We start from the raw sequence: 24,798 nt of genomic DNA on the forward strand, positions 1-24,798 counted from the left end.
TTAAAACCAAATTGATGTGTCTCTGCTGCAGAGAGCCACAAACACAATATTTTAATTGGATATCAGTCTGATACTGACTCGCTTGTCTGTTAAATTCAATTTTATATTGTTTGCTAAAATGAGAGCTGACAGATTTGAGGAAGGTAAAAGAAAAAGGTTAGCAGTTTTAGGCATTTCACATTTCATACGCTTTTCTTTATTCGCAGCATTTTGTTATATGAATAAGTTGATGATTACTGTTCAGTGCCATAAATGCTACTCTACCTGCTGAGTAACAGCATCTTTACTTCACCTGTCAGTTGACTGCACACAAAGTAAATCTGAAAGCAGAGAAAAAAATAAAATTCAGAAGTTTTTTTGTTATTGTTGGTTTTGTTGTGTCCATCCATCCATCCATCTTCATCCGCTTTATCCGAGGCCGAGTCGCGGGGGCAGTAGCCTAAGCAGGGAAGCCCAGACCTCCCTCTCCCCAGCCACCTCCTCCAGCTTATCCGGGGGAACACCAAGGCGCTCCCAGGCCAGCCAAGAGATGTAGTCTCTCCAGCGTGTCCTGGGTCTGCCCGGGGCCTCCTCCCGGTGGGACATGCCCGGAACACCTCACCCAGGAGGCGCCCAGGAGGCATCCTTGTCAGATCCCCGAACCACCTCAACTGGCTCCTTTCGATGTGGAGGAGCAGCGGCTCTACTCTGAGCCCCTCCCGGATGGCTGAACTTCTCACCCTATCTCTAAGGGAGAGGCCAGCCACCCTTCGGAGGAAGCTCATTTCTGCCGCTTGTATCCGCGATCTCGTTCTTTCGGTCACTACCCACAGCTCGTGGCCATAGGTGAGGGTAGGGACGTAGATCGACCGGTAAATTGAGAGCTTCGCTTTTGCACTTAGCTCCCTCTTCACCACGACGGACCGGTGCAGCGTCCGCATCACTGCAGCCGCAGCACCAATCTGCAGCCGCAGCAGCCTCTCTGTGAATCGCTACCTTATCGTGGTGGAGGGGTTTGTGTGTCCCAGGAATCCCAGGGGCTATGTTGTCTGGGGGCTTTTGCCCCCTGGTAGGGTTTCCCATGGCAAATTGGTCCTGGGTGAGGGACCAGACAAAGAGTGATTCAGAAGACCCTTATGAAGAGAACATCGAGGGAACAGTTTACCCTGCCCGGGATAGGGTTACCGGGGCCTCGCCCTGGAGCCAGGCCCGGGGAGGGTGCCCGAAGGCGAGCGTCTGGTGGCCGGGCCTTAGTCCATGGGGCCCGGCCGGGCACAGCCCGAAGAGGAGACATGGGCCCATCCTCCCGCAGGCCCACCACCAGCAGGAGGCGCCATAGGGGTCGGGTGCATTGTGTGCCGGGCGGCGGCCAGGAGCGGAGGCCCTGGCGGACTGATCCCCGGCTGCCAAGACTGGCAATAGGGTTTTGTTGTGTATGTAATTCAAATGCTAAATACAATTTCAGTAGGGATATATTTTTATATTTATTTGTTAGGAAACGTATGTTAAAGTTGAGCCCAATGTTGCCTAGCAAGGAAAAGATGGCTTATTTATTTAAGAGAGTTCCTGTTGAATCAGTACTTTGTAATGGCAGACAGCCAAAGTCAAGATATTAGTGTTAGTATCAAAGTTTGAGGGGAAAAACTCCAGTATGTACTCCAGTTAATGTCTTAACAAGCATTTATCAGCGTGTTGTGCGGCAGACAGTACAGCGGGGCTCTGTGTGTGCACTGATGGGTCAGCCAGTAGGAAACTTAGTGTTTAATACACAACATAGAAGAAATCTGCAACATACACTTTCGGAGAATTTCAGTGAGATTTGAATGTCACCATTTGGCTAGCAGCTACTTTGATTAGCTGTTGGCTCAACAATAAAAAGACAGACTTATGGCTGCAGAAAGTCTGTGAAATTTCACTATCCTACAGTTATAACATGCAATGGAGCCAACTGAACTGCTGTTGGGCTCTACTGCTCTACTTTTTTGGGGACACAGCAGCACTGTAACCACAACACAAAAGAATCCTGTTCTTATTTAGACAGGTGAGAACATCAACAGTGACTCACGGACTTGTTCTCCATCAGAACTGAAAGCACACAAAGTTCACATCTGGAGCTAACCGGGTCTATGTGTAGAGGGTACTTTGAACCTGAGCTGTGATTTAAGTCAGGTGTTGCACCATCAGCACTTTTATTGAGGTGCTGTTGAATTTGGTTAAGCATACTGGGTGTGAGTGGTGCAGTGCAAATACTTTGACAGCAGGAGGTGGTGTGTTTGTGTGTGTGTGTGTGTGTGTGTTTACACAGTCTGGCTGCAGAGAGCTCTCTTAGTACAAATGTGTGTTTGTGCAAGTTGGTGATCTCTGTGCTGTGGGACAGGTTTCCATGGAATAAATATGTGCCCTGTGGCTAGGGGACACACCCTGCTAATGTAAAGAGGAGTGCACTCGCACACATTTAAGAGCTAAACTTAGCCATTCTAAGTGGAAGCAACGACATGGCTGCCAGCGTAGCCCATGACTTGCAGGAAATCCCATCAGATGGAGGAGAAGTGCTCAGGAATGGCATGTTGACAGTTTTTTTTTTCTTTTTTTTTGCCAACTTGATCTACTTGATCCCTTTTTCAGCCATAGTTGTGGATTCTAGTATCGCTGAGCTGGTGTTTGTCGCACTTACTTTTGTTGACTTCTTAAGTGTGTTTATTTTTTTTCTAAAGATTAATGTGGATGTTTACATCACATCTAAACTCTAATGTTGAACAAAATTTTGTATGTCTTTGAACAAAAGGAAAAAAAAAACTAAGGTATCTACAGGTATGTCACATGGTTTGTACGTGTTGCAACTCTGCAGCTGATGGCTGCTTTTCTGTAAACATGACACAGTGACACACGTATGATTCACGTTTTCATTTCCACATGTTCTGTTGTAGTATTTTACTCGCCAACTTTGTTAAGCCTCATTTTTCTGGGAACCGTGCAGCATGTGACTTACTGTCACAGAGTGTATGTACGGACTGTTAAAGAAGAAAACCAAATATAGTAACTGGAGGAAAATGACAGATGATTCCTTGCTTGTCATCAATGTCATTTCATTAAGACGGAGATTTTGGAGCTCTTGACACTGAAATGTTGATGATCTGGTGCAAAGCCCATTCTTAAACCAGGGTTATGATTTGTGGCCATAATCTATAGATTTTCCATAAAGGAAGGAAAAAAAAAAAAACTACAAGGAAATACTCATTGTGTGTTAAAAAGATGCAGAATTTACATTAGTTCCAATGCAGTGCTTCACAGGCATTGACTTACTTCAGCAGGTGATCAAACAGCTCATTTCCTTGAACGCTTCACCTAATTCTTTTTATTACTTAATCATTTGGCTTTAACATATTCCACCACTGTTTGTTTCTCGCTTTGTGTAATTTATGCATTCCTTCTGCTATTTATTATTCTGGGGAACTGGCAGTCTGTTTTTTTTTCATAGATTGACAACCACGGGAGCCTTCCTGTTTACCGGGTTTGGACTGTGTGTGAATCTCACACTTGCAGCTTGCCAGCACTCGCACACACAATCACAAACACATCTTACTATAACCCCACCTGCTGCTTTGTTTTCACATGAGGACTTGACCCAACAGAGCCCCGATAGATTTGTGAGGAGGAGAGAAGAAACGAGGCAGGCTGGAAAAAACCAAAACAACAAAAAACAGTGAGATCGCATGCCTTCTGTGAATCTTTAGCTGTGCTTACTTTCCAGGAAAGAAACCTGTTTTTCTCAAGGTTTCTCAATCTTACACATGTGCCAATTTTCTCAAGCCAAAAAAAAAAAAAGAAAAAAGAAAATTAATAGTAATAAAAGGGAAATCTGATGCTCTGGTGTTGTTGGGTTTTTTTTCCCCCCCAAAAATGACTTCTCCCCTTGGTTCCAAACATTGCATTCCCTCATGTCATATATGTCTGATGGCATCAATAGCTTGACGGCTGTGAATCCTGAAACATATTTCCTCTCTTTGGTCTTTTTGCCGTGTTTTTCTTGCTTGCAGCTACAGTGTCCATGTGCTTGGCTCTCAGCACAGTGTATATATAACCAGTACTATGCCTGAACCTCTTCTTTGACCTTAGCACGAGCCCTGAGTGTTAAATCTGGAGCACCAAAAAAAAAAAAAACCCCAAAAAGTATCAGCCTTTCATTTCGAGTCAAACGGTGAATAACATGTTTGTCCAGCAGCAGACTCAAGATTTATGCTTTCATAACAGCCTCTGTTCAAGCACTGTTGTTGAAGTGTCTGAAGAGGAAAGGATTTTGGGTCAGCCAATGGATGTTGGTGTTTTCCTCTTACTCATGTGTTTCTTTAAAGGGAAGGTCTGCGATGTGTTTGCATGCCACTCACAGCTGGCTCGTATCAGCTGCTGTAAAAGGATCCACCACAACATCTGTGAGAAGCGTGCCTCTGCATATGCTCGTGGGTTCAGTCTGTTTAAAAACACAAACAGTATTGTAGGAAACACAAATCTGCTTTGGAATTTGTTTTGGGTGAAATGTTTTTCAGAGTATAAGACCTAAAATATGTGTGTTGCTTAAGACAGAAATTATTTTAAAACCATTATTAATGAAGAGTGAGGTAGAGGAATACCAGTTCATGTCTTGCTCAGGTTTTTACAAAGAGAAATAGAGTATTTCCAGATGTTCTCCCTCATTTCTCCTTTTCACAGAAGGTCAGATGGGTTTGGATATCCCTCAATAAATGACATCATCATTCATCAGTTAGTTTTTTGAAAAATGTAAAAATAGTTTGATTAAATATGCAGAAAACTAAGAAATCAGGAAGGAGACAAATAATTTTTCACAACACTGTAAAACTTTCTGCAGCAAGAGTACAGAAACTAGAAAGAGATATCAGATTTGTCCCATATTTACATCATAGTACATATGTACATAGTACTTTTTTATCCCAATAGAACATGTGCTCTAGTATGTATTTGTGCAAGTGAATGAAAGTGAATCCTTAATTTTTCAGGCTGTTTTTTGAGGTGGAGTTGTTTCATTCAATGCACAAGCAGCCTTAATTTATTTAAAATGGTCTCGAGGAAGACAAGGAGAAAAAGTGTGGTGGGGAAATGGTGTTTCTGAATGAGTGAATCTCCTTTGGGGTGAACTTTGTTTGTCTCTAATGTGTGTGTTTTTATCCCCTCCTGCACAGACGGCTCAGCAGACAGGTGCACAGAGACGACCACAGAGGCAACATGTCTACAAGTACCATCAGTCTGCCCTGCAAGCGGGACAGCAAGGGCAGCTTCTTCAAGGTGTGTGTCACTCTGAGCAGTCAGAAACATCCTTACAAACAGAGCTGCGCTCAGCACGCTTCAGAAGCCAGAGGTCAGCTGTCCCTCACTGACCTCTGGCTTCAGTGTGAGGTGGGGCTGGGGATCAGAAAAACCAGTTAAAGGCCAAAACATGGAGAAGATTAAAAGGAGGATGGGACAGAGGTGTAGTTGCCTGAGCGTAGTTCTGTCATGTGTTTTCCTCTAAAGCTTTCTACGTCTTTGTTTTTGTGAAGCTTAGTGTGTGCTGGATTTCCAAAGTTTTTGAGGAAGAAGTTGCAGTCAGCATCACATTCATCAGACCATGAGAAATCAGGCTCTTGTCAAAATTTCCTACATTTCCTACTAAAGAAATTCTGACTGACGTAAAAGAAAATTTCACATTATCTTTTGAAAGATTCATTGCTTTAATCAAGCAATGTGGGTTTTTTTGTGTTTGTGACATCTGACAGTTACAAGTGATACTACCACATCCTGGAGATGGGAACAAGAATTTACATTTCTCTTTCGTAGACATTTATTTATTAGGTGAATTTCATTAAGACTGAAATCAACCTTGTGAGAAAATCCACCCTTAATTTCCTTATTTCGTTTTACACTTAGAGCATGGACTCAACAGAGTGGCATAGTAACTCTGGCACTGACGAGATGTGATAGTTGTCAGATAAAGTACAGTAAAGTAAAATTTAATTGGATGTATTTGGAAAAAAGGGAAAAGTCTAGTCTCAGTAACCCCTGAGACAAGACTTGTGGGTTGAGCAGAGTTGTTAAATGGTTTCATTATGACCGTAAATTGACAATTTCATAACACAAATAAAAAAGAAGTGATAACGCTGGAACATAAATCAGTGTCTCTGCCTGTGCAGCGCAACAACAGGAGTACTCTTAGAGCTCCTACATCTGACCTGAGTGCATGAATAGTTCATAAGGTTATTTGTCTAAATGCTCATCTGAGTTACTGAAAAAAAAATTGTACTGTTGTGAATTCATAAACACACAGTTTTGTTCTTTTGGCTCGATTAGACCTTTAGAAAGATGAATTAACTGAAATCTATGAAGTGTATATTTAACTTTTCCCCACTTGGAGGAAAACGAAGTGGTCGAACTTTGTTCTGGTGCGCTCCTGCAGAACTATGCTCTGTGAGTTCTCCTCACCGCTCCCAACAGTTTTCCACAGTGTTCAACATTGTATTATTATTTGTAGATAAAATATTTTTACTATTAAATCACTATTTCATCCTAAATTTAATAGGACATGCTTTGAAAATGTTACTAGGAGCAACTCTTTGTATTAGAAGCTTTGTGAGGTCTGAAGAGAGTCGCTGTGGTGCTGAATCCACTCTCCTGCTCCTCACAGACGATGCTGTTTTTAACACTTGTTAAAAGTGTTATGTTGTCTGGGACTTTCAGGCCTTTTAATTACACCTTTAATAAATCATACTGATGTAGAGTGGAAAGTCACTGTCTTGGCGTTTACACGGCATGCAAGCATGTGTCTGCGGGTGTGTGGTAGGTTCTCCTTTGTTAAAACCAGCCCTGCACAATTGCATGTAGAGTGTGTCACTTGCTGTAGTTTAGCTTTTTTGTTAGGGTCGAGCTTTGAAGTCATTACTGCTTTGATGTGAGTCAAAGTTGTAATACAAGGCTGTGTGTGTGTGTGTGTGCATTTAAGGCAGGACTGTTATCATTACAGCGCTTTGAACTGATTTCAATCAGACAGTTAAGTACATGAACCAAACTACAGCTAACTGCAGGTGTTAGCATGTTGTGATAACTGCCACTGATGGTTAACACTTCGAGTGCAAAGTTCATTTTCAGTAAGAATAGTGGCTCGTCCTGTTCAGACGTTTCTGAGAAACATCACTGAGTGTCAGCTGGTGCTCAGCAAGCCTCTGTTGATCAAGGGTACTGTGTCTGATTGGGTCTAAACATATATATCAAATATAGTATCACTTTTCACACGCTTTTCCACAGGGGTTTAATAAAAATAGTGATGTTGAAAACTAAAAAACTTTGTCACTGCAGACTTGCATAGCTGTAATAGATGTTATATAAGAGCAAGCTGGAAAGTGAGATGGATTTCAGTTTTATTTATTCAGTGCCAAGTCACAGCAGCAGTCGCCTCAAAGCATTTAAGAGTAAATCCTGTAAAATCAGGCTTGCCAGAATTTGGGTCTCAATACTGAAAAATTCCATTAGTTTTGTCAATATTGCAGAGACCAGATGAATATCTCGCCAGCTGTCAGGTCTTTATGTATTTTTTTTTCCTGATTTATTTTCTTTTTTAAGGATTTTTGTCCTCCACGTATCCAGTTTCTTCTTTTAAAGACACACTGCAAACCATCTTTGTAGCTAAGAGATCTTTGGGAATCCTCTTGTTAGTGCCTTATGTCTGTCAGACTGTGTAACTACAGAAATGAGACGGGCAGACAGGGTGCTAATAACAAACTATCTAAAGATACATTTTAAAACTGGTTCCTTGACAGGTTTGTTATATGTAAACACAACACTGGTTGAGTTAGGTACCTTTGTTTGAATTATTGCAAGAAATTCTGCTTCCATGGAAGATACATTTAAAGAAATAAGAGCTGGTTCAAGACTTTTGCACACTACTGTATCTACCATCAAACATTAGGTGGATATTAATATCAATATTTTGATATATTCTAAAACATAGGACACAAAGTTTTTTATACTTTGATGCCAGTCATATTATAGAGAGACAAATCAGTTATGATTCATAGCAAAAAACAAAAACCCATTGTGATCCTGCTGAAATACAGTTGAAATGTCTACAATTTTATGTCTGTAGCTCAAAGAGAAGTGCTAGAATATTCTAAGCTGTGGTCTGAGCAAGCGTAGCCTGGCTTTCTCTTAATATGCATTCTGCCTTCTTTGGCATCTGGTCAGTCTCGTTTCTATATTTTCCTGTTATGTGAAAGATTAAATTTGGTAGTTAAAGCTGGTTTTATTGCTTGTGGCTCCCCCTGTGGTGGGCTGTAGCTGTTACTCTGGGAGTTGTTTTTGGCAGTAGCTGTTTATTTTATTCATCTGGCTTAGGAAATTTATTTCTTTGTTTAGCATTTATAATTTGTAAATGGTCATTTATTTCAAACTGATGTAGAGCCACTACATCTTATTATTACTATAATAAATTATATTAAATTGGTACTTTGATTTCAAAGCAAAATGTTGTATGTCTGTTGGGGGGGAAACGTCTGTGGCTTCATTCAGAAAGTGTTGTCTTTCTAAACGTTGGAGGTTGTGAACGTTAAATGTTCCCCTAAAAAATGAAGGAGTCAGATATTTGATTTCCTCTGAAACAGCTGAACTAAAGGTTTCCTCACTGTGCTGAAGCTGCTGATGTGAGGTTGCCCAACAGAAGCTGGACTCATTGCTGGGAAGTGAAACCAATGACATCAGTGACACTCTGATGAGGGTCAAGCCAGACTGACACAAAGAAAAAAGAAGGTAGAATTTGTGTCAAATCGTCCACTTAGATAAACAGTTTATATAGAAAGACAAAGGAGGGTTTTTTTTTTGTAATTTTACAAATAGGCTGTTTTAATTGGATGTGTTCCTGGCCTTAAGTGTCTGCTGCCAGTTTACCTGTAAAGGGTCATTTTTGTGAGTTTCTTGCTGACCTGAAAGTTTCCTTTCTGTTCTTAATACTTATTGTCAAGGCCTTATAATAAGCATTATTTGATGGGTATACAGTGCTTGTGAAGCCCTAAAAGATGTTTATGATCATATGTAGAACTCTTTTATGGATTAAAAATAATAATAAAAGCCGTTAGTTTGTTAAAATGGGTTATTATTTCTTAAAATTAGTAAGGCATTGTTCTTGCTTTAGAGCCAGTGGCTTTAAAAATGTGCAAAACGTTATAATTAGCTGTTACTTTGGCCATAGTTAACATGCAGAATAAAATTAGTTTAGCAACAAAGAAACGAAAGAAAGTTCAGTGAAAGTTCAACACAGACACAATTTAAAGTCTTATTCACATATTTTATGCGTATTTTATGGTTTGATAGCTAATACAGTACATGTTTAACGATTCAAGATGCAGTGCGTTAAATCAGTGAGCTTTGAAGCAGGTGGTAGATGACCCTAGCACAGAAACAAAACTGCCTGTTTTCCTGTTTTTAATTTAACATTAAGGGTTAAATTTTACCCGTTAGGTTTGGGCCTGTTTAGCTCATAGCTATTATGAAAACAAGATATTTGGTCAAAATGTGGTTCTCTGCTCTTGTGTCTCTGTACATTTTTTTTTCTTAATATGATTTGTCTAGAAGTGGAAAAACAGCTGACAGGAAATACTTGATAGAAAAATCAAATATGTATGTGTGTGATCACATGAGTGCTGTTGCAACTGGCATTTTAAAAAAGCTGATGTGTGGGTCTTTTTTTAGTACATTTGATCAACCTTTTTGGTTGTGAAATGTTTGTGATCAGGCATCCACGTAACTTCCAACCCAACTACATGGAAGTGGGATTCTTGCTTGTTCTTTCTTGCATCTCACAGCAGGAAGGCTCTGGGTTAAATCTCTTTTCAGCAACCTGACTGGGCGTTTTACACTTCACTTGTTGTCAAAGTAGAGTCCAGCAAAATAAAATACTTATACTTTTAGTTAAACAGATGGGCAATGTTGAGGACTAAATACTGCTTGGAGTAGAGTGAGCTGCAGCACCCTGAGCACGCCAAACTCCAACATCCATTATCTGTGTTCAACTAAGATGACAAGGCAATATTTCCAGCTAGTACTGTAGGAACGGGTCTACGGGGATGATGAACACACTGAAGTAATGGTGTCTGAATTCTTTGCTTCCCTTTGCTTACCCACCAACTCACCATTTGGCCGTTATGCTTCATTTCAGTATACAGCTGGTTTAAAACAAACATCCCATGCATAAGCATCACATAATTACAATGTGGCCATTCAGACAAATTGCAAAACGTGTTTATTTTCAAGTTACTATGATTCAAACCACGCTATATTGATACTGTGTTGTGATTAACAAGATTTGAATGGTGAACAATACAGATCTCTGTGGAACCTGTACGGACATGAAGATGTTCCAACATGAACGCAGACACAAATTGTTTCCTCTGTAGCAACTCTGGTTAGTTAATGGGAAGTGGTTAAATGGGAGTAGACTGTCTTGCAACCACAAACACGCAATTCTACTTCTCCTCATGGACAAATGCCATCCTTCGCTTCTTAAACACATCCTAATAAAATAAACATTCAATTCAATTCAATTCAATTTTATTTATATAGCGCCAAATCACAACAAAAGTCGCCTCAAGGCGCTTTATATTGTACAGTAGATAGCACAATAATAAATACAGAGAAAAACCCAACAATCATATGACCCCCTATGAGCAAGCACTTTGGCGACAGTGGGAAGGAAAAACTCCCTTTTAACAGGAAGAAACCTCCGGCAGAACCAGGCTCAGGGAGGGGCGGCCATCTGCTGCGACCGGTTGGGGTGAAAGAAGGAAAACAGGATGAAAGACATGCTGTGGAAGAGAGACAGAGATTAATAACAGATATGATTCGATGCAGAGAGGTCTATTAGCACATAGTGAGTGAGAAAGGTGACTGGAAGGGAAAAACTCAATGCATCATGGGAATCCCCGGCAGCCTACGTCTATTGCAGCATAACTAAGGGAGGATTCAGGGTCACCTGGTCCAGCCCTAACTATATGCTTTAGCAAAAAGGAAAGTTTTAAGCCTAATCTTGAAAGTAGAGATAGTGTCTGTCTCCCGAATCCAAACTGGAAGTTGGTTCCACAGAAGAGGGGCCTGAAAACTGAAGGCTCTGCCTCCCATTCTACTTTTAAATACTCTAGGAACAACAAGTAGGCCTGCAGTGCAAGAGCGAAGTGCTCTAATAGGGTGATATTGTACTACAAGGTCATTAAGATAAGATGGGGCCTGATTATTTAAGACCTTGTATGTGAGGAGCAGGATTTTGAATTCAATTCTGGATTTAACAGGAAGCCAATGAAGGGAAGCCAAAACAGGAGAAATATGCTCTCTCTTTCTAGTCCCTGTCAGTACTCTTGCTGCAGCATTTTGGATTAGCTGAAGGCTTTTCAGCGAGTTTTTAGGACATCCTGATAATAGTGAATTACAGTAGTCCAGCCTGGAAGTAATAAATGCATGAACTAGTTTTTCAGCATCACTCTGAGACAGGATATTTCTAATTTTAGAGATGTTGCGCAAATGGAAGAAAGCAGTCTTACATATTTGTTTAATATGTGCGTTGAAGGACATGTCCTGGTCAAAAATGACTCCAAGGTTTCTCACAGTGTTACTGGAGGCCAAGGTAATGCCATCCAGAGTAAGAATCTGCTTAGATACCATATTTCTAAGATTTTCAGGGCCGAGTACAATAACCTCAGTTTTATCTGAATTAAGAAGCAGAAAGTTAGCGGCCATCCAGGTCTTTATGTCTTTAAGACATTCCTGCAGTTTAACTAATTGGTGTGTGTTACCTGGCTTCATGGATAGATAGAGCTGCGTGTCATCTGCATAGCAGTGAAAATTTATGCTATGTCTTCTAATGATGTTGCCTAGGGGAAGCATGTATAATGTAAATAGAATTGGTCCTAGCACTGAACCCTGTGGAACACCATAATTGACCTTAGTGTCTGAAGAGGACTCTCCATTTACATGTACAAACTGGAGTCTATTAGATAGATATGATACAAACCACTGCAGTGCAGTACCTGTAATACCTACAGCATGTTCTAATCGCTCTAATAGGATATTATGGTCAACAGTATCGAATGCAGCACTGAGGTCTAGCAGGACAAGCACAGAGATGAGTCCACTGTCAGAGGCCATAAGAAGATCATTTGTAACCTTCACTAAAGCTGTTTCTGTGCTGTGCTGAGCTCTGAAACCTGACTGAAACGCTTCAAATAAGCCATTCCTCTGCAGATGATCAGTTAGCTGTTTGACAACTACTCTTTCAAGGATTTTTGATATGAAAGGAAGGTTGGAGATTGGCCTATAATTAGCTAAGACAGCTGGGTCTAGAGATGGCTTTTTGAGTAAAGGTTTAACTACAGCCACCTTGAAGGCCTGTGGTACATAGCCGATTATTAGAGATAGGTTGATCATATTTAAGATTGAAGCATTAATTAATGGCAGGACTTCTTTGAGCAGTTTTGTAGGAATGGGGTCTAAAAGACACGTTGATGGTTTGGAGGAAGTAATTATTGAAGTTAACTCAGAAAGATCAATTGGAGAAAAAGAGTCTAACTTAACATTGATGGTACTAAGAGTAGCTGTAGATGATATTACATCTGTGGGATGATTATTGGTAATTTTTTCTCTAATGATAAAAATTTTATTTGTGAAGAAGTTCATGAAGTCATTACTAGTTAACGTTAAAGGGATGGTTGGCTCAGTAGAGCTCTGACTTTTTGTCAGCCTGGCTACAGTGCTGAAGAGAAACATAACCTAAACCCGACTCTAACCTGAACCATAAAGTTCTTTCCGAGTCCTAAAACATCCTTTGAAAGTCAGGATGTCCTCACTCCCAAGAGCCGGATTGATCCTCACAAAGAGTTTGCAGCACAGGAAACGCAGCAGAAGCACTTTGATCATCGAGTCTTCGTCTCTGTGTCTGTTTAGCTCATCGACTCATTTGCCTGGGAGATCGGCACTCTGAAGAAGGAGATGGGGAAAAACACGGAGCCTGCGGGAGGAGATCAGAAGACAGAAACACTTGTGGGGTGAGCTCATGCCATGTCTGTATTAAAGACAGTTCCTGAATTGTGTGTCTGCTTGTGCTTGTATATTTTTAGATTTCTTCTGGTGTATTTCTCCATGGCTGCCAGCAGAGAGCGCTCCTAGCAAACCTTTAGGTCTTGATGTGTGAAATGTGGTGATATCGGCACAAAGATGCCACTAAGCTATGTCAGGAGTCAGCTTGACAAACAGGAGTTGCTCTGCAGTGCGTGTTTCTCACTCATCTCTCAATGTGATAAAAGCATCTCTGAAAAAATACCTGATTTGCCTGTAAACATGCAGCACTCACCTGTGGATGTAATGTAAAGTTTCATACCTTAGCTGTAAGGTTCAGTGTGGACTTCAGTGATTAATTCCTCTGAGAGATGGTTTCTGTAGAATTCAGAAAGTACCGGTTAGTTATTGAGGAACTGAGAAGGAGGTTGATAGGCACTGTGAGGCACACTGTCTGTGTTGGAATAATTTAAACTAAATTTACTGAATTAGTCATAGCTTTTTTTTTAAACACAATGAACACTTTGGGCATTAAAAGTTTGGGTGGGCAGCTTAGTATATAGTGAGAGCTGGAAGAATTGTGTGTAATCTCAGTAGGAGGCTTTACTGCATTAGTAAATAACATATTAAGTAAACATATTAAGTAAATATGTGAGCTTCTGTTGACTGTTTTCAGAAATACAAAGTTAAAAGATGTCTTGATGGTTGTCCAAACAAACTATAGGCTGGGCCGCACTGAGTGCTTTAGTCACATGACAAGCCACATATTCCCAAGTATTCCTCCACAACTTGTTTCTCCTCTACAGTTTAAACCTCACATTCACAGCTAAAAGACCAGTTAACCTAGCTTGCATGTCTTTGGACTGTAGGAGGAAACCAACAAAGACTCAAACCATAAATGTTCTTACCTGGAGGGAACCATCACAACACTGCATAGCTCACTGATGCTTCACAACAAGAGTTTAGAAAAAAGACTTTCTCTTGATGATTTGGAAATGGTTGCATCAGCTTTCTGAGCACAAAGTCTACAGTGTTCTAAAGTATTTGCCCCTTTCCAAATTTCTTAGGTTTATTTTTGCATATTTGTCACATCTAATATTTCAACAAATTTTATTATGAATTGATAGAAAACAGTGTTGAAAAAATGATTTCATTTGGAAAAACACTAACTAACCTTGCTCTATGTGAACAAGTAATTGCCCCCTAAACCTAATAACTGTTTGTGCCACATTTGGGACCAAACACAGGAGTGAAGCTGATGAGTCCTTCATGTCACTTGGGATACTCATCAATGCGGCTGTATTAAAACAGTGTTTTCCAGCATGAAGAGGCTGTTTAAGGTCATGTTAAGGATTCAAAAAGAATGAAGTCTATACTTTGACTCAGCTATTCCATTGCTTTTTTGTTTTTTTAAAGCCGTTCAGAGGTGGCTCAGTCCAATAAACATCATCACTCTAAACAGTAATGCTCACAAAGACTGCTTTATGGCAATTTTTACCGTTAACAATCAAACTGAAGTATTTCAATATTCTCCCAGTGTAGTATTTCACTGGATAGACATGTTTTAAAAAGTAAATAAAGTAATTAATTAATAAATACAAAAGAGAAAGTAGTTTTACTTGGACTGCTAGAAAGTTTCTAGTAAATTTCATTAAAGGGAACTGTGAAAAAGGAAGTCGAGGCGTCATTTTAGCCACACTTTGGGGATTTTTGTCTGCGTGGGTGCGTTCGATCTAATCAGTCCACCTTTGTATCGTGCTTTATTTGAGTTTATTGCTGAGGAACAGCTCATCTACAACATTTCTTTGCATTTCTTCATCTTTTTACTACTTTTTATTAATTAACTATGTCAATAAAAAAACTATTTTAATAAATACCAGGTTTGTTGTGGATATAGCACCATGTGAGAATGTCTCTGAACATGCATTCAATTCTAAAATATGTTCAAATGTTACACCTTAAAAGAAAAATTCTGTGTGTTTTTGTGGTTTGTATAGCCGGTCACTGATGCTTGATTTTATGTGTTTGTTTTTCCAGACTGGGGGAAGAAGTGGGAGGCCTCTTCCTGCAGGCCTCACCTTGTGCTGGCATCAGTGGAGGGCTAGCCGGTGCCAGAGACTCTGGCTACGACTCGCTCCACCGACGCCTCAATGTCCTGGACAGACTGGTGCATACCCATACTGTGTGGCTACAGCTGGGCCTTAGGCACGAGGAAGCCGTGCACATACTGCAGAACCAGCCAGCTGGGGTGAGGCAACGGCTGCCACTGCGGCTTCCTGCTTTCCAACACTGCTAACTTACCTGGAGGCTCTCGCTTTGGATTAATATTTAATGTTTAATACAACAGAGGCTTGAAATCACAACTAACACGGCAAACTTTTTCTTTTCCTCAATAAAACCAGTCACAACAGTGGTAGTGTATTGTTTGACCTCGGCCTAAACGCAGTCAGCTTATATGTATTACAACAAGATCACTCACAAAACAACATGATGGGAGTCACTTTTTTGAGTCTTAAGGAACTAATTTTGTAAAAAACTTAAAAAAAACAAACAATAAAAGTGTGTTGAGTATTTCTGCTACGGTAAGTGTTTGTCTGTTTTTAAAGAAAATATTTTGGATTAATTGGACCAAAATAAATGATATTGCCGATACCCCACCTCTCTGCAAGATTCCATCAAAATCCGTGTTTTTTAAAATCTCTATATTCTTGCTGATTAACTGTTGACCATTCAAAGGCAAAAGTGAAGGTATGGGTTTAGATGCCAGTGCTAGGCCACCAGCTGAAACAGTCAGTCTGTAGTTCTAAAGTTGAAAAGAGAATTTCAGTGATCTAACCTGATGCTTCAGCCGCTGCTGGATTTCACGTATAATCAGCTGAACTAGCAAAACCTAAACTAGTGCAGGACCAAATATGTCCTCAGTTCGATTTTTAGTTTAGCTTTAGGATACTTTTAGTCTCTGATAACAGTAAATATACAGCACTACACGTTTCATTGTTGTGTATATGTTGTGTAAATATAGGAAGAGCATGGATGTTAGGACATTCCTTACAGTATTTCCAGCTCTCTAGAAAACACAGCTGAGTCAGCAGAACATGAAGAATGACCCAGTTTTTGTGCAAACGTGTTGTCTGGGGGCTTTTGCCCCCTGGTAGGGTCTCCCATGGCAAATTGGTCCTGGGTGAGGGACCAGACAAAGAGCGATTCAGAAGACCCATATGAAGAGAATATTGAGGGAACAGTTTACCCTGCCCGGGGAGGGTGCCCGAGGGCGAGCGTCTGGTGGCCGGGCCTTAGTCCATGGGGTCCGGCCGGGCACAGCCCGAAGAGGAGACATGCTGGAAGGTGCCCCATCTGGAGACTCTGTTGTCCTGCTGGGAGAAATCAATGCTCACGTGGGTAACAACAGCGAGACCTGGAGGGGCGTGATTGGGAGGAACGGCCTCCCTGATCTGAATCCGAGCGGTGTTTTGTTATTGGACTTCTGTGCAAATCACAGTTTGGCCATAACGAACACCTTGTTCGAACATAAGAGTGTCCATAAGTGCACGTGGCACCAGGACGCTCTAGGCCGCAGGTCGATGATCGATTTTGTAATCGTATCACCAGACCTGCGACCATATGTTCTGGACACTCGGGTAAAGAGAGGGGCTGAGCTGTCAACTGATCACCACCTGGTGGTGAGTTGGATCAGGTGGCGGGGGAGGACGCTGGACAGACCCGGTGCACCTAAACGTGTAGTGAGGGTGTGCTGGGAATGTCTAGCAGAGGCCCCAGTCCGTGAGATCTTCAACGCACACCTCCGGCAGAGCTTCAACAGCATTCCGAGGGAGACTGGGGACATTGAGTCCGAATGGACCACGTTCAGCGTCTCCATTGCCGAAGCTGCTGCAGTGAGCTGCGGCCGCAAGGTGGTTGGTGCCTGCCTTGGTGGTAATCCCCGAACCAAATGGTGGACACCAGAGGTGAAGGGAGCCACCAGGCTGAAGAAGGAGTCCTATCGGGCTTGGTTAGCCTGTGGGACTCCGGAGGCAGCCGACAGGTATCGACAGGCCAAGCAGAATGCGGCTCGGGCAGTGGCTGAAGCAAAAACTCGGGTGTGGGAGGAGTTCGGAGAGGCCATGGAAAAAGACTTTCGGACTGCCTCGAAGAGATTCTGGCAAACCGTCAGGCATCTCAGGAGGGGAAAGCGGTGCTCTACCTGCACTGTGTATAGTGCTGGCGGAGCGCTGCTGACGTCGACTGAGAAAATTGTCAGGTGGTGGAAGGAATACTTCGAGGACCTCCTTAATCCCACTGACACGTCTTCCGAGGAGGAAGCAGAGTCTGGGGATGAGGGGAATGACCCGCCAATTTCCGGGGGCGAGGTCACTGAGGCAGTTAAACAACTCCTTGGTGGCAGAGCCCCTGGTGTTGATGAGGTCCGCCCCGAGTTCCTGAAGGCTCTGGACATTGTAGGGCTGTCCTGGTTGACACGCCTCTGCAATGTTGCGTGGAGATCAGGGGCAGTACCCCTGGACTGGCAGACCGGGGTGGTGGTCCCCATCTTTAAGAAGGGAGACCGGAGGGTGTGTTCCAACTACAGGGGGATCACACTCCTCAGCCTCCCTGGGAAAGTCTATGCCAGGGTGCTGGAAAGGAGAGTTCGTCCGCTAGTCGAACCTCGGATACAGGAGGAACAATGCGGTTTTCGTCCTGGTCGCGGAACACTGGACCAGCTCTTTATCCTCTCAAGGATACTTGAGGGTGCATGGGAGTTTGCCCAACCAGTCTACATGTGTTTTGTGGACTTGGAGAAGGCATTCGACCGTGTCCCTCGGGGTGTCCTGTGGGAGGTGTTGCGGGAGTATGGGGTGTCTGGCCCATTGCTACGGGCCATTCGATCCCTATACAACCGTTGCAAGAGTTTGGTTCGCATTGCCGGCAATAAGTCGGACTCGTTCCCGGTGGGTGATGGGCTCCGCCAGGGCTGCCCTTTGTCACCGGTTCTGTTCATAATTTTTATGGACAGGATTTCTAGGTGCAGCCAAGTGGCGGAGGGCTTTCGCTTCGGTGGCCTCAGAATCTCATCTCTGCTTTTTGCGGATGATGTGGTTCTGTTGGCTTCATCAGGTGAAGGCCTCCAGCTCGCACTGGAACGGTTCGCAGCCGAGTGTGAAGCAGCGGGAATGAGGATCAGCACCTCCAAATCTGAGGCCATGGTTCTCAGCCGGAAAAGGGTGGAGTGCCCACTCTGGGTCGGGAATGAGTTCCTGCCCCAAGTGGAGGAGTTCAAGTATCTCGGGGTCTTGTTCGCAAGTGATGGGAGAAGGGTGCCGGAGATCGACAGACGGATTGGTGCTGCGGCTGCAGTGATGCGGACGCTGCACCGGTCCGTCGTGGTGAAGAGGGAGCTGAGTGTAAAAGCGAAGCTCTCAATCTACCGGTCGATCTACGTCCCTACCCTCACCTATGGCCACGAGCTGTGGGTAGTGACCGAAAGAACGAGATCGCGGATACAAGCGGCAGAAATGAGCTTCCTCCGAAGGGTGGCTGGCCTCTCCCTTAGAGATAGGGTGAGAAGTTCGGCCATCCGGGAGGGGCTCAGAGTAGAGCCGCTGCTCCTCCACATCGAAAGGAGCCAGTTGAGGTGGTTCGGGCATCTGACAAGGATGCCTCCTGGGCGCCTCCTGGGTGAGGTGTTCCGGGCATGTCCCACCGGGAGGAGGCCCGGGGCAGACCCAGGACACGCTGGAGAGATTATATCTCTCGGCTGGCCTGGGAACGCCTTGGTGTTCCCCCGGATAAGCTGGAGGAGGTGGCTGGGGAGAGGGAGGTCTGGGCTTCTCTGCTTAGGCTGCTGCCCCCGCGACCCGACCTCGGATAAAGCGGATGAAGATGGATGGATGGATGGATGGGTTAACTGGATGTGTTCTCTTTTCTTACCGATAGACATTTGTGGTGAGGAAATCAGCCAGCCTGCAGAAAAAAGTCATATCTCTACGCATGGATAAAGACTCGAGCGTTCCTGTCAAAGATTTCCCCATAAAGGAGAGCCAGTACAGTAAGTGTTTGTTTTTCTCTGCTATTTTTAACCACTGAAGTACACGAAGCTGTCAGTCACCAGCATCAGCATCATTATCGCCGTCCATTACTGAACAGAAACCCAACTTGTTTAGATGTTTTTGGTGACAACATACCTCATGACTTACACCTGTCTCATAACCAGCCATTTGAGTAGACAGACAGTATCAGTATTCCTGAAGGCTGAAGGCCTAAATCTAAAATTGAAAAAAGAATCCCAGGCCTAAACAACACTATAAACCACAGAGACTCGGGTCGAAGATGAACACAAGAGCACTTTCCAGCTGCCAAGTTTCCACACAGGACCACAGTGCTGTGCGTTCACAGCAGAGCCGTCATCAGAGATGAGCTCGGCAATAGCAGACAAGCCTGTAGTAAAACCCTAATACTTATCTCTTCAAAATATGTCACAGGCTTTCATATATTGTTTGTTTCTCTTCTTTTCTGTGATCACTTGTTCCTCCTCTGTCACTCTGAATTAGTGTGTTAGTGTTGCATTTTCAGCCACATAAAAAGTGGGATTTTCCAGACTTCCAGAATGCATACAGTCTACTTCTTGTACCTGTCTGTTGCCATCAGTTTCTGTCTGCATCGACCTGGAATTTCCAAATGCTTACCCAGCAACAGAATATGCTGAGTGTGAATCTGCTAAACTAAAGAGACAGTGACGTCTCTCTTTGCACCTGCAGAGAAAACAATGAGCACAGTGAGACAGAAAGTCTTCTACTAAGCATTTCCAATACTCTCAGTGATCTGTATTTTGCAGCAGTAATAATGAGTTACTGTTTTATAAGAACTGATTTTTAAAGATCACTTTCCTGTTCCTTTAAAGTGTCTTTTCTTAAGCTGACATGCATAGAGACATTCTGCAATAATCTGGAGGACAAATTTTAGAGTGACTGAGAATGTAAGCCGAATCGTTTATGTTTCACTTGTTTAAAGTGGGGTTTTATTTTGAAGAGAGAGAGAGATATGAAATGTATTTATATATTTGTCCCAATATTATGATAACAGTGCAACCATCCAAGGAAATGCAAACAGAAAAAGGACTGGATTCACCCCCCGAGCAGCACGTGCATACTTCCAAAACTTGCCCAGTTTTGGAGTTTTTTTCCACTTTACCCTTACACTGCTGTCTGGAACTGCTTTTTTTTAAGTAACCATTAGTGGTATTTTCCCCCTGGTGTGACTCTAAGCTCACCTCAGCCACATTGTCCACTGCATGAAGAGCTGGCCTTTGATTGAGCGGTGATAAACATTTGGCAAGCAAAGCTGCAGGTGTTGCAATAACAGTTTAAAACATTAACAGGAGCATTCTACCTGGGAGGGATTTCTTCGATGTGAATCATTTTCTCTGTAAGTCAATAACGAGTCTGTTCTGTGGCCTGTTTGAACCTGTGCTCTTTAACAGAGAATTGTGATTAATGGACTTTGATAAAGGTATTTGGGCAGGTATCCTGTGATGGGTGGTGTGGGAATGTGGTACCAGGCCTGCTGTCATTGCTGTGAATTGAAGTGCCAGATAAAAGAAATCAAGTTGGCGCCAGTAAGAGTGAAGGCTGACTGGCCACGTGGCAGCATACAGGCGCTTTGGCTGAAGGAAAAAGTTTAAACTGTCAATGATCTGTCCCAAAAGTAGCAGACAGGTAATAATAAGGGCTCCTGATAGCTGATGCCATAGGTGGAAATGACTGAATATTAAGTGTTCAGTGGAAAGTCAAACCAATGTCAATTTGATCAAATCTGGACCAATCTGATGCTGCTACAAAATAAGGGACTTTTCATGTCCGTGTGCTAAAATCAATATTTCAACAAGTAAAAGTGAAATGACTGAAGGAAGATTTGAAGTCCTAGAAAAAAGAGACTTGTACATTATTGGTGTGCTGCCATGTCAGCAGGTTTGATTTTAACCCACTTTCCTTCTTTTCCAAGACTGAATATGATGTTGTCTTTGTCTTACTACATTCTTCTCAGAGTTTAACGCGTTCACCATTCGAAGATCTTGGTCATGTTTAGTTCAGTGCCAGGAGCGTTAACTGTGTGTCAAGTTGTGAGCAAACAGCCTTCTTGATTCGTGTATTACCGACAACATGCGTGCTAAGGATTTCCTTCTTTGTTTTCTAGCATGGTGTTCTTTTACAAACTAATGAGTCAGTAAGTCGAGGAAAAGTGGTCACACCACTGTCATTCTCGTTGGTGTTGTTTGTATATAGTTTATGACCTTGTGGGGGATTCCTTTGAATTAAGGGACTATAAAGCAGAATTGAACCACACTTTGCATGCACTGCCTTAAAACTTGGCTCTGACATTTGAATGTTTTACATTGCCTCATTGGCCTTTGCTGCTGAAAACCGTTTTAAAAAGACTCAGCCGTCTTTTTCCAATGCTTGAACTGATCGTGTGCTTCTGTTTTCCTACAGCTTTCTCTCTAGAGGGATCAGGACTGAGCTTTGCAGACCTTTTCCGCCTCATGGCCTTCTGCTGCATCAGCAGGTAAAATCACCACACCATCATTATTGCAAACTGTTAGACATTCATATTTCAGCTGTTAGCTTTAAAGCACCTATCTACTGCTTCTGTTTCTGTTATTTAAAAACTATCATCACAAAACCCAAGAAAGAAGAACTAGTCATCTGTCCATATTCTACAACTAATCTGGGTCAGAATAAGCAGACCTCACACTGTGCCGGAGCCCTAATTGCCTCCAGCTCTTCTGAGGGGATACTGACCCAGTCACAGTCCCGAGTCAGCCAAGACACACAATCATTCCGGTGTGTCCTGGGCTTCCCCGTGGTCTCCTTGTGTCTGGATATGTCTGAAATACCTCATCTAGGTGGCATTTTTGTCAGACTCCCAAACCACCTCTGCTGGCTTCTTTTGATATGGAGAAGCAGCAGCTCCAGTCTGAGCCCGCCTTGAAACACTGAGCTCCTAACCCTGCATCTGACAAATAAACTCAAAACTTCCACAGCTTGTATTCACAATCTGCTAGCAGTTCATAATATGGGTAAAATGCTTATGCACTGTTATGGGGTTGTTCTGATACGTATTGACCTATCTATTGCCTGCTCTGCACAGGGGTCAGGTATTAAAATAAAACCTACTATTCAAATTACAGACCACCTATTTCTTTGTAAGTTGTTAAAATGATGAATTCAACAGGGGATCAAAAATGTATATCCTCCACTGCCCCAGTGTGTCCGGGGTTCACCGTGACATCAATACCATAAACTTACGTTTACTGTTGTTCACACATGCTTGTATGACGAAAACTGTAAAATCTTTGAAATGTTTTGGTAAAGTCCCAGAGGTAGGAGAGCAGCATGCATGTATTATCCTCCACAGCTCTGTGGTTGAACCCACACCTTAGCCACCATCGCACACTCAAGCTGAGCCACGGCTTTTTCAGCATGGTGACTAACACAAGTAGCTTTTTAAATCAAACCGCTTTTCCTCCGTGTTCTCCCTTTCATTGGTCCTTTTCTCTGTTTCTCAGGGATGTGTTGCCATTTACTCTGAAGCTCCCGGAGGCCATCGCTTCAGCCAGAACTTTTTCTGATCTTGAGGAAGTTGCTAAGCTTGGTGCAGGTTTGTTCGCTTATTTATATGTAGAGTGTATTAATGGTCAAGTTGGGGAACTCAAACTGCAGAGAGAAATAAATATTACATTTTTTGGCTACATGTAAACTTTAAATGTTGAGGCCATTTTGAAAATAAATGGTAAATGGCTTGTATTTATATATAGCGCTTTTCTGGTCCCTAAGGACCCCAAAGCGCTTTACATATCCAGTCATTCACACACACATTCACACACTGGTGATGGCAAGCTACGTTGTAGCCACAGCCACCCTGGGGCGCACTGACAGAGGCGAGGCTGCCGGACACTGGCGCCACCGGGCCCTCTGACCACCACCACTAGGCAACGGGTGAAGTGTCTTGCCCATGGACACAACGACCGAGACTGTCCGAGCCGGGGCTCGAACCGGTAACCTTCCGATTACAAGGCGAACTCCCAACTCTTGAGCCACGATCGCCCCCAATAATGTCTGTGTAACATCTGTGTTCAGTTGACTCTCAGTGATAGTTGGTTGTTTATTCACTAAGTAATTTGGAAGCTTATAGAGCTATGTATTCTATGAAAGTCTAAGGAATGCAGTATATACTGCAAGTATGGAAGTAAATTGTTGCTGAGCGCTGTTGATGGCCAATTGCTATTCTTCTCCATTCAGTCATCTGCAGTGATTTGGAAGTAATTTGGGAGAAACGTTTCTCCCACTAAAACGCTACGTCCAGATGAACAGAATCAACTTTTGGAGATTTACTTACCTGAATGATTGAGCATGCATCAAGACGTAATTAATAATTGCTCAGTTTTAGAGGTTTTCTTTGTTCAAACTGACTTGTGGACTTCCTTTTTTTTTTATTCATGTTTTGGATGGACAGAAACATTAACAGATATACAACAGGAGTAATCATATTGTCAGTTCTCTGTCCGTTTCTTAACAGCAACAAACAAATAAGGGCTAACAATAACTAAAGAAAGCCAAAAGGAAGAAAACACCCCCCTCCCCCCCCAAAACAAAAACAAACAAACAAACAAAAAAACCCAGGAGAAACAAAATAAGAAACCGCCTCCTGGGAAACACCAGCAAAAACAAAAGCAAAAGGGGCAAAACACCCTGGTGCCTAAAAACAAAACACAACCTTGACCACTGATTACATTAACCAATTTCTTCCCTCTACTGGCTTTCAAAGAAAAAGAACAACATCAAAGATACCAATGACACATGAAAAACAAAATAACAAAACAAACACCAAACCCCCCCAAAAAACAACACTTATCACATTATCTAAGAGACATTGTCGATGTACAACAAAAAAGGACCCCAGACCTGCTCAAAAATATCTTCTCTCCCCTTAATTCTGTACATAACCTGTTCATATAATGCCATCTTGGACATTTGTTCAGTCCATTCCCTGAGAGAACAGGGGCTGGATGACTTCCAGCCCCTCAGTATTATCGTGCATCCTGTTATAAAAGCTAGACGGATCCATAGTCTCTGTCTTCTGGAGAGGATACTGTTGTCAGGTAACAGACCCAGGACACACACAGCTGGAGACTTGGAAAGATTAAGTTTAAAAATATCATTCACCAAGTTAATGATCCCGTCCCACAAATAATAATTTTTCCAGCATGCATACAACATATGAACTAGGGTCCCGGCTTCCTCCGGACATTTCCAACAGGTGTCATTATCAACAAGCTTCAGCCTGCCTAATTTACTGGGAGTCTAGTAATTTCTGTGGAGCAACTTGTATTGGATAAGTTGAGACTGTGTTTCAGGTGAGCAAACATACCATGATGAAACCAGCTTCTTCCAACTGTCCTCTAAAATCTGAATTCCCAGATCCTTCTCCCAGCACTGGCTCAGCCCCCCCAAATTGGGAGAGTGCGCCTCTCTGAAGATCCCGTAGAATTTGGATGCCCTGATTCTATTAATGCCAGGAGCTGCAAACACCTCCTGAATACTAGATGGAGGGTCTGGGTTATTAATCAAAATGGCTTTAATACAGTGTCTAATTTGCTGAAGCACCCCCAAAATGAATCAAAGCACCCCCAAAGATTTCTTACTTTTTTTGACAATATTTGCTGTTTGTGGGACACACTACTAAAAATAT

At 42.6% G+C, this 24,798-nt stretch overlaps 2 protein-coding genes across 4 annotated transcripts in view; both read left to right on the forward strand.

Moving 5' to 3' along the window:
• The window catches only part of ttc27 (tetratricopeptide repeat domain 27), a 728,099-nt gene that overhangs the window by 67,777 nt on the left and 635,524 nt on the right, over window positions 1–24,798 (forward strand). The window lies entirely within an intron of this gene.
• LOC100697214 (ras and Rab interactor 2) overlaps window positions 1–24,798 on the forward strand; it is a 56,735-nt gene that overhangs the window by 5,802 nt on the left and 26,135 nt on the right. The window contains exons 2-7 of the mRNA XM_005465028.3: window positions 5,175–5,277; window positions 12,946–13,046; window positions 15,094–15,304; window positions 18,988–19,099; window positions 21,540–21,612; window positions 22,616–22,707. Of these exons, the coding sequence (XP_005465085.1) occupies window positions 5,218–5,277; window positions 12,946–13,046; window positions 15,094–15,304; window positions 18,988–19,099; window positions 21,540–21,612; window positions 22,616–22,707 (649 nt within the window). The 5' untranslated portion in view covers window positions 5,175–5,217. The remainder of the gene's footprint in view (window positions 1–5,174; window positions 5,278–12,945; window positions 13,047–15,093; window positions 15,305–18,987; window positions 19,100–21,539; window positions 21,613–22,615; window positions 22,708–24,798) is intronic.

Source organism: Oreochromis niloticus, linkage group LG13 (genome assembly GCF_001858045.2).
Source record: "Oreochromis niloticus isolate F11D_XX linkage group LG13, O_niloticus_UMD_NMBU, whole genome shotgun sequence".
Lineage (NCBI taxonomy): Eukaryota > Metazoa > Chordata > Actinopteri > Cichliformes > Cichlidae > Oreochromis > Oreochromis niloticus.